This window comes from Phyllostomus discolor, chromosome 11 (assembly GCF_004126475.2).
Source record: "Phyllostomus discolor isolate MPI-MPIP mPhyDis1 chromosome 11, mPhyDis1.pri.v3, whole genome shotgun sequence".
Lineage (NCBI taxonomy): Eukaryota > Metazoa > Chordata > Mammalia > Chiroptera > Phyllostomidae > Phyllostomus > Phyllostomus discolor.
The window spans coordinates 53035179-53052881 of record NC_040913.2 but is presented as its reverse complement, the minus strand read 5'-3'; the positions used below and the strand labels follow the sequence as shown (position 1 = coordinate 53052881).

The 17703-nt window shown below is 39.3% G+C and overlaps 1 protein-coding gene across 23 annotated transcripts in view; it reads left to right on the top strand.

The window, feature by feature from the left end:
* Positions 1 to 17703, top strand: part of DOCK9 (dedicator of cytokinesis 9) — a 340452-nt gene that overhangs the window by 219640 nt on the left and 103109 nt on the right. For 13 of the 23 annotated variants that reach the window (XM_036011405.1, XM_036011400.1, XM_028526777.2 and 10 more), the window contains exons 28-30: positions 11889 to 12035; positions 12249 to 12332; positions 14720 to 14831. In XM_036011405.1, coding sequence (XP_035867298.1) covers positions 11889 to 12035; positions 12249 to 12332; positions 14720 to 14831 — 343 coding nt within the window. Of the gene's footprint in view, positions 1 to 11888; positions 12036 to 12248; positions 12333 to 14719; positions 14832 to 15172; positions 15215 to 17703 lie in introns of all 23 variants that reach the window. The other 10 variants (XM_036011395.1, XM_036011408.1, XM_036011402.1 and 7 more) reach the window with 1 other exon arrangement.

Here is a 17703-nt window from a genome sequence, read left to right as displayed (position 1 = left end):
AAGTGGGAGCTTAAAGAGCCTGGGTGAGAGCTGGAGGCACTGGTGCAGGGAGCGGTCGTGGTGCCTGGCAGCCTCTCTCAGTGAATGTGGGAGGAAGGGCAGAGTCACAGGCAGGGAGGCTCAGCATGTTGGCCATCTGGCTCTGGGAGGAAGGCTTGGGAAAGGCCGATGGATTCTGTCAAGCAGAAGGGTGGTGGTTCAGAACCTAAAGCCATAGTTTATCTAGTAGAGTGGGCACTGGTGCCTGACCAGATGGTTTCCGTTTTTTTTCTCTTTTCAATCCAGTTTTAGCACACAGAGATGCCAGATGGAGGCAGGCCCTGCCTTCCACAGAGTAATACACCATCTAAATCATGCCAGAATAGCCTGCCAAGGAAAAAGTATAGCAGACTTCCTACCTGTCAGTGCAGCTAGTGTATGAGCATACGTGTGTGTATGCATACAAAGGGCACGGACACGCACATATGCAGGTTCTTTGGATATATTATCTTTCTGTTAAGAATGTTGTCATATGCAGGCTAGACTTGAGGCCTATATTAGTTTGTTAAGGCTGCCATAACAACTAGATGGCTTGAGTAACAGAAATTTATTTTCTCACAATTCTGGAGACTGAAAGTTCAAAATCAAGATGTTTGTAGGGTTGATTTGCCTCTCCTTGGCTTGTGGATGGCTATCTTCTTGTGTCATTATATTGTCTTCCTTCTTTGCATGTCTGTGTCCTAATCTCTTATCTTGTAAGGACACCCAGCCCTGTTGGATTAAGGCCCATTTAATGACCTTGTTTTAACTTAATTACATCTTTAAAGACTCTGTCTCCAAACACCATCATATTCTGAGGTATAAGACATTAACATAGGAATTTTGAGGGGACCCAATTCAGTCCATAACAAGTTCCCGCTGGATTTTTAAAATTATTTTTGGTTCTAAATAAATATAATCACTTCAGAGAGATTAATGACTCCCTTATATTTTAAAATGTAACTGATTTGTTTACACAGTATTCCATTAGCCCTTATTATATTGCAGGCTCAAGGGTTACAAAGTTAACTGTAGTGTGGTTTTTGCCCTCAGGGAATTTAGGTGGGAAAGTATACAATTAGACCATGGAAACAAAGGTGAAGGAAGTGCTGCAACACCCACAAGAAGTATATATAAAATCAAGGATCAATGACATCTTTCTGAGACCTGTGATAGAAGATAAATAAAGGAACTCAATTGCAAGCATTCTTTTCTCCAGAGGCCAAATTAAACCATAGACCTTTAGGGATGATAGAGACCTGAAAGCTACTTTCTGGTACAGCTCTTCCCTTATGTCACAGAGGTTGAGATGGAACTATGGACCCGTGAAGTAACCTGCCCAGGGTCAAACAACTGAGCAGAGCCAAGAACTCCTGCTAGAGTCAGAACCAGCCTCTCAGATGCTCTGCCATTTCCAGTCTTATAACCTAATTCTCTTATAGCCTCTGGGAATTGCTTTTGGAACTCCGAATAACAAACTATTCAAGTGCTACCGTGTACAACCTTTTCTGAAAAATTAATTGTGTCTTGGTCCTAAAACAATATTCAGCACGCTTTTAGAAGTAGCTTATTTTAAAATTGTTATCCAGTTTAAAAATAAACACTGACATGCAAAAGGAGAAAACTCAACTATAACGTAATTTACTATAAAAAGACATTCAAAATACCTACTTAGCACCTGGGAGAACTGCACATTTCCATGTAATGCCAGAAACCACGCCACTGTTTCCCTAAATCACATATTCCTGGTCTAGGAACTTCTCCCACATTTTTTGAAGCCTTCATTTAGTTTGCCTTATATCTTAGGAGTAATGAGTTTTCTGTGTTTGAATTAGTTATTTTTATGTTCATCTTATCCTTAAATCTTAAGGATGTTCTGAATTTAAGGAACAAATTCATGTTTATCATTGCTATACCATCAGTGATTTCCAGAATCATGATCAAATCCTGTTAGAGTTTTAATATTTTTTGACTGACGATTATTAATATTATCCATTGTGTTTATAATTGTGACCTGATTTCCTTCCTCACTGGTTTTTCTTCAAATGTCATGACCAGGCACATGCCTGGATTCATATCAGACCAGATAATGCTTTTGGTGTTGCTGAATGTGTTTTTCCCAAAACACATTCCTGGCATTGATCAGAATTTGGGGACATCGTGTATGTTTAGCTGAGGCCTTCCGTGCACATTCCCTGTGTTAGTGGGGCCGTTCCATCTGGTGCATATTTGTGTGAAGGGATAAATTTGCATGCTGTTCTGCTTGTTTCTGATGTTACACTCTTCTGAAAATGGAGGTGGCCACATGTGTCCACCTTCCTATCCCCAGCCAGTCAAGTCAAACTACACTGTATAACATTTGCTGAGAAAGGCTGCGCATCAGAGCCTCTCTTGGAACTAACATCTAAAATAAGCATTTCCTTCCTAGACTTGAGTGTTTCATAAGTGACATGTGCTTGGAATTTAAAGTAAGTGGTTTTTGAGTAGACCTCATGGAGGCCTGCTAAGTTTGTAACCCTCAACCCCACTCTGCCTCAATAAGTAATATATTGTAGGTGTTTCTTCTATATCATTTATATTTAGCAGCTACAATTTCAGCAGACTTATTTTGAATATCCTGCCCTCCCACACTGAATCAAGCAAATTGCTGGCATTAAACAGGTGTACTTCAAGGAAGTTGGAAAGCCTGGCATAGGATAAGATGAATATATACCCTTAAGAGTCACTTATTTAACCTACAACCATTTTCTGGCTTAACTGAGCAAAGAAAGTTTTTATTTGAAAAGTGGAAGGAAGATGATATGATTCATGTTCTAAGTGGACTGTTTGGACCTCTCCTAAATTATATTTGTAAACCATGTACATAGGTCATGGCAGAAGGTTTATATCCTTACTTTCATCCATGGATAAGTGCTTTGAACAGTTGTTTGCTATGTACAGAACATTGAGGAGAAATGCATATGGAGTAGAGGATGCATCCTCAACCTTGAAATTGACAGTCCTTGGAGAAAGAAGACATTCAGCTTGCAACAGTTGGAGAATAGTGCAGGAAGGTATATATGTGAGCTCTAAAATGATAGGAGATTAATGAGGAGATAGAGATGGAACTTTACCTGGGCCTAGAAAGATGCCAAATTTAGAGAGAAAAGAAGAAGCATTGGGAACGGGAGAGAACTCATGCACAGGTAAGGCTTCTGTGGTGGGCCTCAGGCTGAGAGTAGAGGGAAAGAGTAAAAAATAAGATCAACAGCCCTGGCTAGTGTGGCTCAGTGGACTGAGTGCCAGCGTGTCAACCAAAAGCTCACAGGTTTGATTCCCATTCAGGACACATGCCTGGGTTGCAGTCTAGGTCCACAGTTGGGGGCATGCGAGAAAGGCAGCCAAGTGATGTTTCTTTCCCTCTCTTTTATACCTCCCTTCCCCTCTGTCTAAAAATAAATAAATAAAATCTTTTAAAAAATGCATGAGATTTAAAAAACAGAAAACAAGATCAACATAGAAATAACAGCGAGATAATTGGGAGCATTGAGGCCAAGCAGCCAATGATTTGATAAAGACCATAGAGAGGTAGAGTAGGTTCTTCAGCAGGAATGACAAGATGGAAGAGCATATAAATGTTAGCAGAGTGGCTTGCGAACTTTATATCAATGGATCTATCTTCCCCCTGGAGTTTAACCTGTGGAACAGATTAACATACCTGTCATTTTTTATATGTCTGGGTTTGTTTGTTTGTTTGTTTTTTAGCTCTCTCACTGGGTGAAAGAGGTGGGGTTGGGGATGAGAATGGAAAGCATGAATGAATAAGAGAAAATATTAAGTCGACTAATTATTTGACCCAGCAATTCTACTTCTAAGTATTTACTGAATAGAAATGAAAACATATTCACAGAGAGATTTGTATGTGAATGTTCATAGCAGCTTTACTCATAATAGCCCCAAACTGGAAACAACCAAATGTCCACTAACAAATGGACAATTGTGGTAACTCCATACAATGGAATGCTATACAATAATAAAAAGGAACAAACTACTAATTTGTTCAACAACATGGGTAAATCTCAAAAGCATTATGTTAAGTGGAGGAAGTCACTGTGGCCATGCAGACTTTATATTCTGTAAATTCATTTTATGGCATTCTAGGAAAAGAAAGTATTATAGGGATAGAAAACAGAGCAGTGGTCTCCAGAGGCTAGGGGGTGGGAGAAGAAATTCAAAGGGACATGAGGGAACTTTTATGGTGAAAGAAATGTACTGTATTGTGGTTGTCGTGGTGGTTACACAACTATATTCATTGTCAAGACTTACCAAACTGTATGCCTTAAAAGGGTGAATTTTGCTATATGTAACAAATATCAAAAAACCTGACTTAACAAACAGAATGTAATAAAGTTAGTTTTTAGTGGGGATGAAAAGGCCACTTAGATATTATGTTTGAGAGCATAGAAGAGTAGAGCATTTGGGAGAGATAATTAGGATGTAGTTTACCAGGCAAGACAGGACGTGATGAGTTTTGTTTGAGATATACCTCTTAAGCTTCAGGGCCATGGGTTCAGCTCCTGTCACAAAGATCTAAAATAACAGTAACTAAAGAAAAAAATGTCATTTCTTCTCACATGAAAGTACAAGCTAGTATGGGAGTTCTATTCCACAAAGTTTATCTGAGACCAAGACTTTTTCCATCTCACTGCTTTGTATACCTGGAGTGCTGTTCATACTTCTGATCTGACTGGGTTCACCACCATGCCCATGTAGAGCCAGCAGGAAGAAGATAAATATTTTCCTGGATGGGACCTGTTGCTGCCTCAATGACCAAGTTTGGTCACATACTAGTTAGTCACATACCTGCAAGGGATTCTGGTAAATGTACTCTTTATTCTGAGTGTTCATGTCCTCAGTTAAAATGTTGAGGTTCTATTACCATGAAAAAAAAGAGAGAACAGATATTGGGAAGCAACCAGCAGTTGTTGCCACAAGGTGCAGTGGCACAGCCCAAGGAAGGATTCAGGCTTGGGCAAGGAAGAAAATAGACGCAGCTGGAGAAATAGATCTGTGAGCACCAGTCTGCTAAAATCATACACCTAAGCTTTTCACTGGGAAAAGCACTGTGTTAGTGTGGAGTCATCAGATAAGTTTATCTATATAAGATTTATTAGGAGCAATGACTGTGAGAAAAAATGGGAAAGAGGCCCAGGAGAGAGTGGGAAAACCATCAGATGGCAGAAGGAGAGAGAGAAGGAAGGAAAAATCTTAAGACTGCAGTGCAATTCTAAGAGCATTGAGCAAGGCCACTGGAAAGTCCTTGAGCTCAGGTTGACCATCAGAGGACCCTGGTGTTCCCCAGGAACAAACCTCCCTTGGTATTCCTGCCACCCTTGGTCATTGGCCGGGAGCAGCCCATGCAAGATGTGGCCATGGTGTAAATGCAGTAGCAGAATTCAGAGCACAGCACCTGGACCATGGGTTACTTATGCTCCCTGCAGTTGGAGATCTGAGTGACCATTTTCATGGCACTAGCAGGGTAGAGAGACTGATTTTGTGAATGAAAATAATGAAGAGCTTGGAGAAAGAAAAGATGTTGTAGGAAAAAAAAACAAAAAATAATTTAGGAATTCCAATAATAGGGAGTAGCTTCAGATTTCTAGAAAATGTCACTGGAAAATTTCTTGTCTACACCATTACTTTTGTGCTTGCTAAGCCAGAAAAAATGAAGTTTGATAGTTAATGAACTTCTTTCTTATATCTCACTGAGCAGTAAACTTTACAAGAGCGTAGAATACAGTATGGAACAAAGGATGAACATTTGAAGACTGTTGGAAAGTTTTGTAGTTTTGTATGCAAAGCCATATTTTTGGCCACAGCGTTTTTATGTATTTTATAAGATTATATATTTTTAGTGGGGAGGGAGAGAGAAAGAGAGGGAGAAAAACATCGATGTATGTTTTTCGAGAAACATTGATCTGTGAGAGAAACATCAATGGACTGAGAAACATCAATTGACTGCCTGTTGCATACCACAACCCAGAAATGTGCCCTGACCAGGAATCAAACTGGTGATCTTCCTGTTCACAGGCCAGCATTCATGCCACTAAGCCACACCAGCCATGGCTATTGCAGAAATTTTTTAATAAAAATAAAAGGAAAGGGAATAGTTTAATAATGTCCTGTTGTCCTTACCCACCGTCAACAGTGAACCAGCATGCTGCCATTCTCACTTTATATATCCAACCTCACACAATTTTTTTTACTAGAGTATTTAAAAGCAACTCCCAGATGTTTTATCATTTCATTGGTAAGCACTTTAGTGTGTCATCTTTAATAGACAAAGCCTTTAAAATAAAGATAAGTACCTACTACACTACTGTTGCACTCATCAAAATTAGCAGTATTTCTTTATTATCATCTAACACCCAATCTGTGTTCCATTTCTCCTCTAGGTGTCTCAAAAATGTCATTTTACTATTGGCTTGTTTGAATCAGGATGTAACACAGTCTTTTGTTGATGTGTTCCCAAAGGTTCTAAAATTCTCAAACAATCCCCTCTCCATTTGTTTGGGTTTTTTTGACACAGTGTATTTGTTGAAAAAAGTGGGCCATTTGCCTCTTAGAATTTTCCACATTCTAGATTTGACTGGTCATAATTTCACAGTTTTCTCAGACATGGCTCTGTGTCCCCTGTCTTTCCTATGAACTTGTACCGATATCTAGAAGCTCAAGTCCTTTCAGGTTTGATTTGTTTTTGGTAAAGGATGCTTTGTATCCAACACTACTGCATCACATCAGGAGGCATACAATGTCTGGTTATCTCACTTTTTGTTATGATGATATGGACTAATACAGTGATTTTCAACTGGTGTGCCACAGGAATATTTAAAATGTAAAATATCACTCCAGGACTTCTGGTTAAGATGGAGGCATAGGTAGATAAACTTTGCCTCTTCACACAACCAAAAGAAAGACAACAAATTTAAAAACAAAAAAATAACCAGAACTTACTGCCATAAAAACAGGCACATAGACCAGTGGAACAGAACAGAGAGCTCAGAAATAAACCTAAGTCTCCACAGTCAATTAATATTTGATAAAGGGGGCAGCAATGTAAAATGGAGTAAAAATAGCCTCTTTAACAAATGGTGTTGGGAGAGCTAGACAGCTACATGCAAAAAAGTGAAACTCGAGCACCAATTTACACCATACACAAAAATAAATTCAAGGTGAATAAAGGATTTAAATATAAGTCACGACACCATTGAAGTCCTACAGGAAAACATAGGCAGGAAAATCTCAGATATTTCACTCAGCAACATTTTCAGATATGTCCCCTAGAGCAAGGAACATAAAGGAAAGAATAAACAAATAGCATGTCATCAAAATAAAAAGCTTCTGCATACCTAAAGAAAATAGTATTAAAATAAAAAGAGAACTAACTGTATGGGAAAACATATTTGTCAGTGATACCCCAGACAAGGGTTTAATCTCCAAAATACATAAAGAACTTACACGACTTCACTCTAAGAAGACAAGCAACCCAATTTAAAAATGGGCAAAGGACTTGAACAGACTCTTCTCCAAGGTGGACATACAGATGATCCAGAGACACATGAAAAGATGCTCAATATCTGCTAGCTATCAGAGCGATGTAAATTAAAACCACAATGAGATACCACTTCACACCAGTCACAATGGCCATCAGAAACAAAGCAACAAACAGCAGTGTTGGAGAGGTTGTATAGAAAAGGGGACTCTGGTGTCCAGTTGATGGGATTGCAGACTGGTACAACCACTATGGAAAACAGTATGGAATTTTCTCAGAAAACTAAAAAGGGATCTGCCTTTTGACCCAGCAGTTCCACTGCTTAGGATTATATCCTAAGAACCCTGAAACACCAATGCAAAAGAACCTATGCACCCCAATGTTCACAGCAGCACAATTTACAATAGCCAAGTGCTGGAAGGAACCTAGATGCCCATCAGTAAATGAGTGTATCAAAAACTATGGCACATTTGCACAATGGAATTGTATGCAGCAGAAAGAAAGAAGGAGCTCCTACCCTTTGCAACAGCGTGGGTGCAAATGGAAAGCATTATGTTAAGAGAAATAAGCCAGGTGGTGAAAGACAAACACCATATGATCTCACCTTTAACAGGAACCTAATCAACAAAACAAACAAACAAGCAAAATATAACTAAAGACACTGAAATAGAGAATAGGCTGACAGAGTTCGGAGGGGAGAGGGGAGGGACTTTCAGGGGAAAAGAGGAAGCATTTGCAGGAACAAGTATAAAAGGCACATGGACAAAAACAAGGGGGGTGGAAATGGGAGGGAGGTGGGGAGGGCTGGGGGGTGGGCTGGGATAGGAGTAAAGGGCAGAAAACTGTACTTGAACAATTAAAAATTAAAAAAAAAAAAACAAACCAGAACTGCCAGAAAACCGAATTGTATGGAAGTCCAACAGCCAAGGAATTACAGAAGAAACCTTTATTCAGACTGTTAGTAGGGATGGAGAAGGGCAGCAGGGGTGGAGAGGACACATGGCAAAGTGGCGGCTGGCAGACCAGCCCAGGTGGTCTCACATTTGCGTGCGGATACACCGGGAGGAACAACTGAGGAATGAGATGGACCAAGAAACCCAGGGTTCCTGTGTGGGAAAATAAGACTCAAAATCTCTGGCTGTAAAAACCTATAGGGTCTATGGCAGTGGGAGAAACTCCCAGCCTCACATGAGTGTTCACTGCAGAGACCCACAGGGTCCTAGAACATCCACAAGCCCACCCACCCAGGAATCAGCACCAGAATGACCCAATTTGCTTGTGGGTAGTGAGGGAAATGACTGAAAGCTGGCCAAGATCCAAGCAAGCAGCATTGTTCCCTCTTATACTCCTCCCCTCATTATATAAATAGGCATGCCAAGACAAAAAATATAGCCCAAATGAAAGAGCAGATCAAAGCTCCAAAAACAGAACTAAGCAATGAGGACATAGATGCAGATGCAGAGTTCAAATTACTGGTAATCAGGATGCAAACAGAAATGGTAGAGCATGGTCACAAAGTAGAGGAAAAAGTGAAAGCTATGCAAGGTGAAATAAAGAAAAATGTACAGGGAATCAGTGAAAGGAAGGAACTGGGACTCAAATCAACAATCTGGAGCAGAGGGAAGAAATAAACATTCAACCAGACCAGAATGAAGAAACAAGAATTCAAAACAATGAGGAGAGGCTTAGGAACCTCCGGGACAACTTTTAACATTCCAATATTCGAATTATAGGGGTACCAGAAGGAGAAGAGGAAGAGATGTTATATCTCTTTACATCTTATACCTAAGAATAAGAAGATGACCAAAAATACAAATAGTAAAATGACAACAAAGTCACAACTATCAAAAAGTGAACCTAAAAAAAAAACAAAACAAAAAAACTTAAGCAAACAACTAGAACAGGAACAGAACCAGAGAAAAGATCACATGGAGGGTTATCAGCGGGGAGCAGGAGGAGGTAGAATGGGGGAAGGGGTGCAGGGAATAAGAAGCATAATTTGTAGGTACAAAATAAGACAGTGGGAGGTTAAGAATAGTATAGGAAATGGAGAAGCCAAAGCACTTAGATGTATGACCCATAAACATGACCTAAGTGGGAGGAATGCTGGTGGGAGGAGGGGTACAGAGTGGAGGGAAACAAAGGGGAGGAAAAAATGGGACAACTGTAATAGTATAATCAATAAAATATATTTTTAAAAAGAAAAAATAAAATGTACAATATCTGACTACTAGTCAGGGGCACTGATCTCTTTACCTCAGATTGTTAAATTAAAAAATTACAAGAGCCAACACAATAGCCTTCCATTGTGAGTGAATCAAAATTACACCTATTTTTTGTCAGATCGTCAAAAATGCAAATTTTTTTGTGCCGCAGAACTTTAGTATTAGTTTATGACATGAAAATTTTGAAAGTCGCTGGACTAATAGATTTATGTGGTGTTCTACCCCTTCCATTCATTATAGGGTTCCTCATCCACTTTTCATGGCTTTAGCATTCATTGACTTGGACACATGCTAAAGGCCACAAGCATTTCTTGGGAGACCTATTTTTCAGGAATAGCAATCTTGGGCAGCTGGCTGTCATGTCTGGTGGTCAGAGTTGGCCTTACCTGAGTATTGAGTTATTGGTTGCATGTATTGAACAAAATCCCTTTGTAATTTCAGATTTTACTGTATTGTTTTTGAAAGTAGGTGAACTTGAAATTCTTATCACTTGATCCCTACCTCACTGAACTCCTGAGTTTATATAAATTACAAAGATTTTCTTGTTATTGGTTTGATAATTAAGATTATTATAAAGCTAGTGTTTCTAAATTTTAAAATAAATTCTGGTATTTAATGCATAAACATAAAGCATGCTTTCCTGTCAGAAACAACTGGGTTCCAGTTCTCATTTTACAAAATACTATTTGTTTCATATTGGAATACTGGTTTGGTTGCTCCAAAGCCGGCCAAAATAATAGTGCCTTAAATAAGATGGAGGGTTCATCTCTCACTCTTGGAAATTTATGAGCCAGTAGGCAGTTGGGAGAGTGGGGGAACTTGTCCCCCAAGGGCATTCAGGGACTTGGGCTCCTTATAGCCAATTATCCAGCCCAGGTGTTATCTTTATCCACATGATTAAGAAACTGACTCACTACCACCACACATTCCAGGCAATGGTGAAGAAGAGAATTTAGAAAACAAGCCACTCCTTTTATGGGAATGGCTGGAAGAGGCATGTGTCTCTTCCCTTTTATGACCCATTGGCCAGAACTCAGTCATATGGCCCTTATCTAGCAACAAATTAGGCTGTGAAATGTAGTCTTTAGCTGGACAGCTGTGAGCTTCTGTAAAACCTGAGGGTTTCACAGCTAAAAAGGAGAAGGAAAGTAGGGATATTAAAGGTCAGTTAGTACTTGGTTACTGGATCTCTCTACACTTGTTTCCTTGTCTGTAAAATGGAAATGAAAATACCTCCCTGTTATGGCTGTTAGAATTACATGCATGAGTGGATAAATGCATGGAGCATTTTATTCAAACTCCACCACATTTAAGGCCTTATTAAATGGTTCCATTTATTTCAGGCAGGGAGGGACAACAGGCGTCACAAAATAGAAATAGCAGGGGCCTTGAACTGATGGTAGATCTGGATTTGAATCTTTGTTAGTTGATAGTGGTGTGGCTGAGGACACATTTGCTTAAGCTCTCTGACCTTCAGTGAAATGAGGGTTAAACTCATAAGATATCTTATAATAATTCAATGAAAAAGCACATAAAGATATCTCATGCAGTTCCTGACATGTAAAAGATATATATACAGTAAGTGGAACCCAGCTAATTTTTTAGTGGCCTCAGTATAATTTCTTAAGTATTCCTGTTGAGGAAAAATTACTATATAAAATTAGTTTGAAGAGAACTGCTCTAAGGAGTTTCAACTGGTAATGTACAATCACTAATCTATATGTTTTTAGTTTGAATACTTGAAGCTTAAACCTAAGGCAGTGTTTTCTAGAGATCTCTGAGAGGCACAGGCACTAGAATCACCAAACATACTCGGTAAAAATGCAGCTCTTGGTCAGCATCTCTGTGACTGCAGCTCATGTCTACATTTTTATAAACGTCTCCAGGGTGATCTTTATCATGCTGAAGTTTGAAATTTCAGGTCTAATCCATAGCACTCATTTAAGTGTTAGATTACTTGTACTTTTAGAGATGGAATTAATTTATCTTTTCTGATTTCAGATAAATAAGCTTAGAATGTTGAGCTTTTAAAATGAATTCAGAGATGAGATATTTTCCCCCAAAAGGATGCAACTTAAAAAAGTAATGAATGTTGGCTCTAAATTCTTTTTTAGGTATTGAGAAACCAGAGATTCCCTGCATCCTATCATCATGCAGTGGAAACTGTTGTGAATATGCTGATGCCACACATCACTCAGAAGTTTCGAGATAACCCAGAGGCATCTAAGAATGCAAATCATAGCCTTGCTGTCTTCATCAAGGTGGGGATCTCCAGGCCAGAGGGTGCTGGCTAAGTGACTGAAGTGTCCTTTCTAGCAGAGTAGTATATAGTAGTTTATAGTTAGTTGCTCAGTGTCAACAACATGTTTGTATGCTAAAAGATAAACTTATTAACAATAAAGACTGTTTAGAACCCAACTTTCTAAAAAGTCTGGGCCTAAATACTTACCTTTGTGGGTTCTGGTTGTCCACAGAGATGTTTCACCTTCATGGACCGGGGCTTCGTCTTTAAGCAGATCAACAACTACATCAGCTGCTTTGCTCCTGGAGATCCGAAGGTAGTGTGTGTGTTACACGCTGTTTTTTTTCCCTCACTGATACATGACCAGCAACCCACCCATTTCTCTTTGTTCACATCAGAGTTTTCTTTCAGTCTCAGAGGCACTACTCACTCCCCTTTCGTGAAGATACTAACTAGTACTTACTTGTGTTAACATGTGAGATGTTAGGGAAGCTAGAATCCCGGATGTAAAAGAAACATTTATTTGATTTTCTTATAAACACCTGAAATGACTTCTCAACTGCAAAACTAAAAGTATATGTGTTAGGAGTCATAGTTTATTTAGCAAGGTAATAGAAGTAACTGTGCCCTTCCTCTTACTCATTTTTCTATTGTATTCAGTCTGTGTCCATAATTATAAACTGCCTGAAGTCCTTTATTGCAGTAAGAGGAGCATAAATAATAAGTGCTCTGAAAGCTAGTGGAGAATATTGTTTAATGAAATGTGTTCTCAATTTTCAAACAAATCCCTGCAGCCATTCTAAAATCTAAAATACCACAGAACATGCATTTCTTTTTTTTCTTCTCAATTTCTCCCCCTTTGTCTGCCCCCTGCCCCCTGCGCTGCAGCATTCCCCCTCTTAGTTCATGTCCATGGATTATACAAATAAGTCCTTTGAGTTCTCTGTTTCCCATATCATTTTTTACCTCTCCCCAACTATTTTATGCCTACCAATTATGCTTCTTCTTCCCTTTACCTTTTCCCCGCTATTCCTCCCTTCCCCCTCCCCAGTGAAATCTCTCCATGTGATATCCATTTCTCTGATTCTGTTTCTGCCCTAGTATTTTGCTTAGTTTTTGTTTCGTTGTTTGTCTTTTCTTTTAGGTTCATTTGTTGATACTTGTGACTTTGTTGTCATTTTGCTGCTCATATATTTTATCATCATCTTTTTCTTAGATAAGTCCCTTTAGCATTACATATAATAAGGGCTTGGTGATGATGAACTCCTTGAACTTGACCTTATCTGGAAAGCACTTTAGCTGTCCTTCCATTCTAAATAATAGCTTTGCTGGATAGAGTCATCTTGGATGTAGGTCCTTGCTTTTCATGACTTCAAATACTTCTTTCCAGCCCCTTCTTGCCTGCAAGGTTTCTTTTGAGAAATCAGCTGATAGTCTAATGGGCACTCCTTTGTAGGTAACTGACTCCTTCTCTCTTGCTGCTTTTAAGATTCTCTCCTTCTCTTTAATCTTGGCTGATGTAATTATGATGTGCCTTGGTGTGTGCTTCCTTGGGTCTGCCTTCTTTGGGACCCTCCAAGTTTCCTGGACTTCCTGGAAGTCTATTTCCTTTGCCATATTGGGAAAGTTCTCCTTCATTATTTTTTCAAATAAGTTTTCAATTTCTTGCTGCTGTTCTTCTCCTTCTGGCACCCCTATAATTTGGATATTGGAACGTTTTGGGTTGTCTCAGAGATTCCTCAGCCTCTCTTCATTTTTTTGGATTCTTGTTTCTTCATTCTGTTCTGGTTGGATGTTTATTTCTTCCTTTTGTCCCAAATCATTGCTTTGAGTCCTGGTTTCCTTCCTGTCACTGTTGGTTCCCTGAATATTTTGCTTTATTTTATTTTGGGTATCTTTCATTTGCTCTTTCATTTTTCAACCAAGCTCAATCAGTTCTGTGATCATTTTGATTACCAGGGCTTTAAATTCTCCATCAGATAGGTTGGCTATCTCCTCATCATTTAGCTCTCTTTCTGAAGCTTTACTCTGTTCTTTCATTTGGGCCATATTTCTTTATCTTGGCACACTAATTATGTTGCAGGGGGGCAGGGCCTTAGGTATTCCCCAGGGCAGGGCAACTCTTCTACAGTGCTGCCTGTGGGGGAGGGGCCAGAGAGGGAACAGTGCAGCTCACAGACTCATCTCTAGCCCCCCTTTCCAATTAACTCTCATGTGAGACTGGGAGTTTTTCCCACCTTGGCAACTGCAATAGTCCACAGTCAGTTGTGAATCTCAGTTTCCCGTTCAGGCAGCCCTGCGCATGTGGTCTGCTCTCCTGCCACAGCCATTTTTAAAACCTCAGTTGAAAGTATTTCTGAGTAATGCCATGTATGTTTTCAAGAAATAAAGAAAATTGGCCTATTGAAGGTTACCAAAAGGTGCCAGCTGCGTACCATTCCAGGTAGTCGTCTGAGGACCAAATTTTTAGAGGTTGGCAAGTCTAAAAGAGGTGGGCCAGGCAGGAGGCTGGAGACCCAGGAAAAGGCTGATCTTGCTAGTTGAGCCCAAGGACAATCTGCTGGTAGCTCTCCCCAGAGCATGTAGTTCTAAGAAGGTCAAGAAGCTAAAGACTGGGTCTCTTATTTCTTACACACTTTTAGGATGCTGTATAAAATATCCAGTGAGGTATTTAACTTATGACTAAACATTTTTTTCCTGCAGACCCTCTTTGAATACAAGTTTGAATTTCTCCGTGTGGTGTGCAATCATGAACATTATATTCCACTGAATTTACCAATGCCATTTGGAAAAGGCAGGATTCAAAGATATCAAGGTAATCTTAACTTTATATATATATATATATACTTAGTCTCTTCACAAAGAGAGTCATTTACTTTTAATAAGATGAGAGAATTGATTCCAACATGACATGAGATTTTTTTTGTTTGTTTTTTTCATAGATGGGTTAATTTTTTTCTAGTTAAATTTCCATGTTAAAAATATTGATTAAATGCTCTATGGGAACTTACTTTTCAGCAAACTTACCAGACTACATTTCATGTTAGTGTGACTCTTCTTCATTGAAACATTCCTTTGCTTAAACAATAGAAATCCATTTTACTTCCTGTGGTTCATTTTTATTTGTTTCACTTTTTCTTTTTTCTCATGAATTAGCTTTTCTTTCACCAACTGTGGAGTCAAATGAAACTCCTATAGGTAGGTGTGGGGTATGATGCTTGCTTGCTTGCATTTTCCTCCTTTAAAAGAAAAAGAATGCAAGTGATTGCTGAAATGCTTTTGTATGCTATTTATCTAGGCATTTCCCATATACTTTGGTCAGTTTTTAAACTCATGATAAACCAGTGAATGTGTTCTTTCTGTAGCTAAGAGATTGCATTAACATCTCAGGGAGGCATCTTGCTTTTTGCTCATGGGTTCTCTAGGATATTTCTTTAGAAGTAAAACAAGCAAAATTCCTGCTTTATTCTAAAAATGTATTATTCCACCATTTTCATAGCCCTTGTCCATAGTGGTGGCAATAACCTAAATCACTAGCAACACGGCTTTTCACATGCTTTTTATGTTTGCATGTTGAGTCTTTTTTAACTTTCCTGTATCCTCTTTAAATTCAGCTCATAGTGATTTCTTTATCTTTACTGAGTCAGTCAAGGTAGGATACTAGGTCTGTTGAGTGGTCTTTACTAGTTTTAGTGCCTTGTATGTGCTCAGAATTGTTTTAGCTAAAGGAGAAAAAAAGTGGAAGAGTGGAAGGATGCCACCAAACTATTAATAACACCTAAATCAACTGACTCTGAAGTTCAGAGAGAAATATACAAAGGCCTTCATTCAGAGACATAAAAATATGACTCAGACTGATTTTTAAGGAATAGAAGAGGGACTGTGTCCTGGAATGGGTATTCATGCATTCAACAAATATTTATCCAGTACCAACTGTGTTTAGCCACAGGATACAGTCGTGGACAAGTGTCCACATAAAAATGTCCAATCCTGTTAAGAATTTTTGTAAGATTTTATTTGAGCCAAACTGATAACAATTGTGAGGAAAGCAGGATCTCAAATACTTCTTAGAATGGCAGTCAGCATCTTCGTTTACGATTACATGAAGGTGGAAGAAAGCAAGGTAGAGATGAGATTACAGGATAATTAACAAGAATATATGCTTTCTTAAGGATATTTACCCTTATTTAGAAGGAGTGTAACCTTTGAAGGAATGTAACCTAGATGCACAAAAACAATGGATAGATGTTGCTTAAGGCAAAGAAAATCTTTTACTAAAGATAGTTATAAGGCTCTGGCTGGTGTGGCTCAATGGATTGAGTTCTGTACTGCGATGCAAAGGGTTCCCGGTTCAATTCCCAGTCAGGGCATATGCCTGGGTTGTGGCCAGGTGCCCAGTAGGGGACGTGTGAGAGGCAACCACACATTAATGTTTCTCTCCCTCTTTCTGCTTTCTTCTCTCTCTAAAAATAAATAAGTAAATAAAATCTTTAAAAGAATTTATAGGCATGGGACATCATTACCCACCATGACCTGCCCAATTAGGAATTTATGATCAGATCACCTGTGAGGTTACTTTCCATAGAACCCCTTTTTCATCCACACGAGGATGATAATCCTTGGCTGTTTTACCTAAGGGAAATCTTTAGAATGTTAGAGAGTGATAATTGCTAAGGACAGAAAAACAAAGCAAGGAAAGGAGATATGAAATGAGGTGATGTTTGAGATAAGGTGAGCAGAAATTGGTAATCTGAAGAAAGCGAGGTATTGAGCCATGAACACTCATGGGGGGGAACATTCTGGGCCAAGGTAATAGTCATTTATTCAGCATTCCCTGATCCAACCCTGGCTCAGCTATCTGGTCTCACTACCTCCTATCCCGCACATTTCAGAAACACCTGCTACTCCCAGCTCCTCAGACATGACATGCGTACCCCTGACACACCTCAACCTCAAACTCTCCTGGGGTTGTTCTCATCTTCTTCCTCAGCCAAACACTCAGCACCTCCTATGTGGACCCTTTCAGGTCTCCTCCTTACCCTTTCCCAGTACCCCAACTGAAATTAATTGCTCTCCACCCTGCACTTAAAACCTTGTCACACCCTCACCTCATAGTCTTACCAGATCCCTTGCACTTGGTAACTGTGACTGTCTTTTCCTTTCACCTGTTAGGGTACTGAGGATAGCTCTTTATACCTACTTGTTGAGCAGTGAACGTGTGCTAATGCCCATCTTCCGCTCTGACCCAGCAAGGCCCAATTGCTTATTGAGCAAAGTAGAAATCCTTCAGGTGTCCAGGAGACTGACACAAACTCTTAGTAGAATGCTAGGTATTTGGTGACAAGAGGGACTGCCCCAGGCAGATGGGTGTCTGTCACTTAGTGATAATTTAAATATTTTTAATCATTTTTTTCCTCTCTCCATTTCACTGTCCCTCCTTTGCCCTGCATTTGCACATGCACACACACACAGTTAAACCTATCAACAGTTTTCTTCTAAGTGGTTTATCTGAATTCAAGCTGTGAGCTGTTGTTTGGGTAAACTGGGCTTAATGTAAAGAGTGGACACTATTATTCTGGAAATAATCTTTCTCTTGCTGCTGCTAAAGGGTTTTGTTATCAATGGAAAATGAGTTCTTGTGGTATCACATGGAAAAGAATTTCCTGAGACTACATAGGAGAATGTGG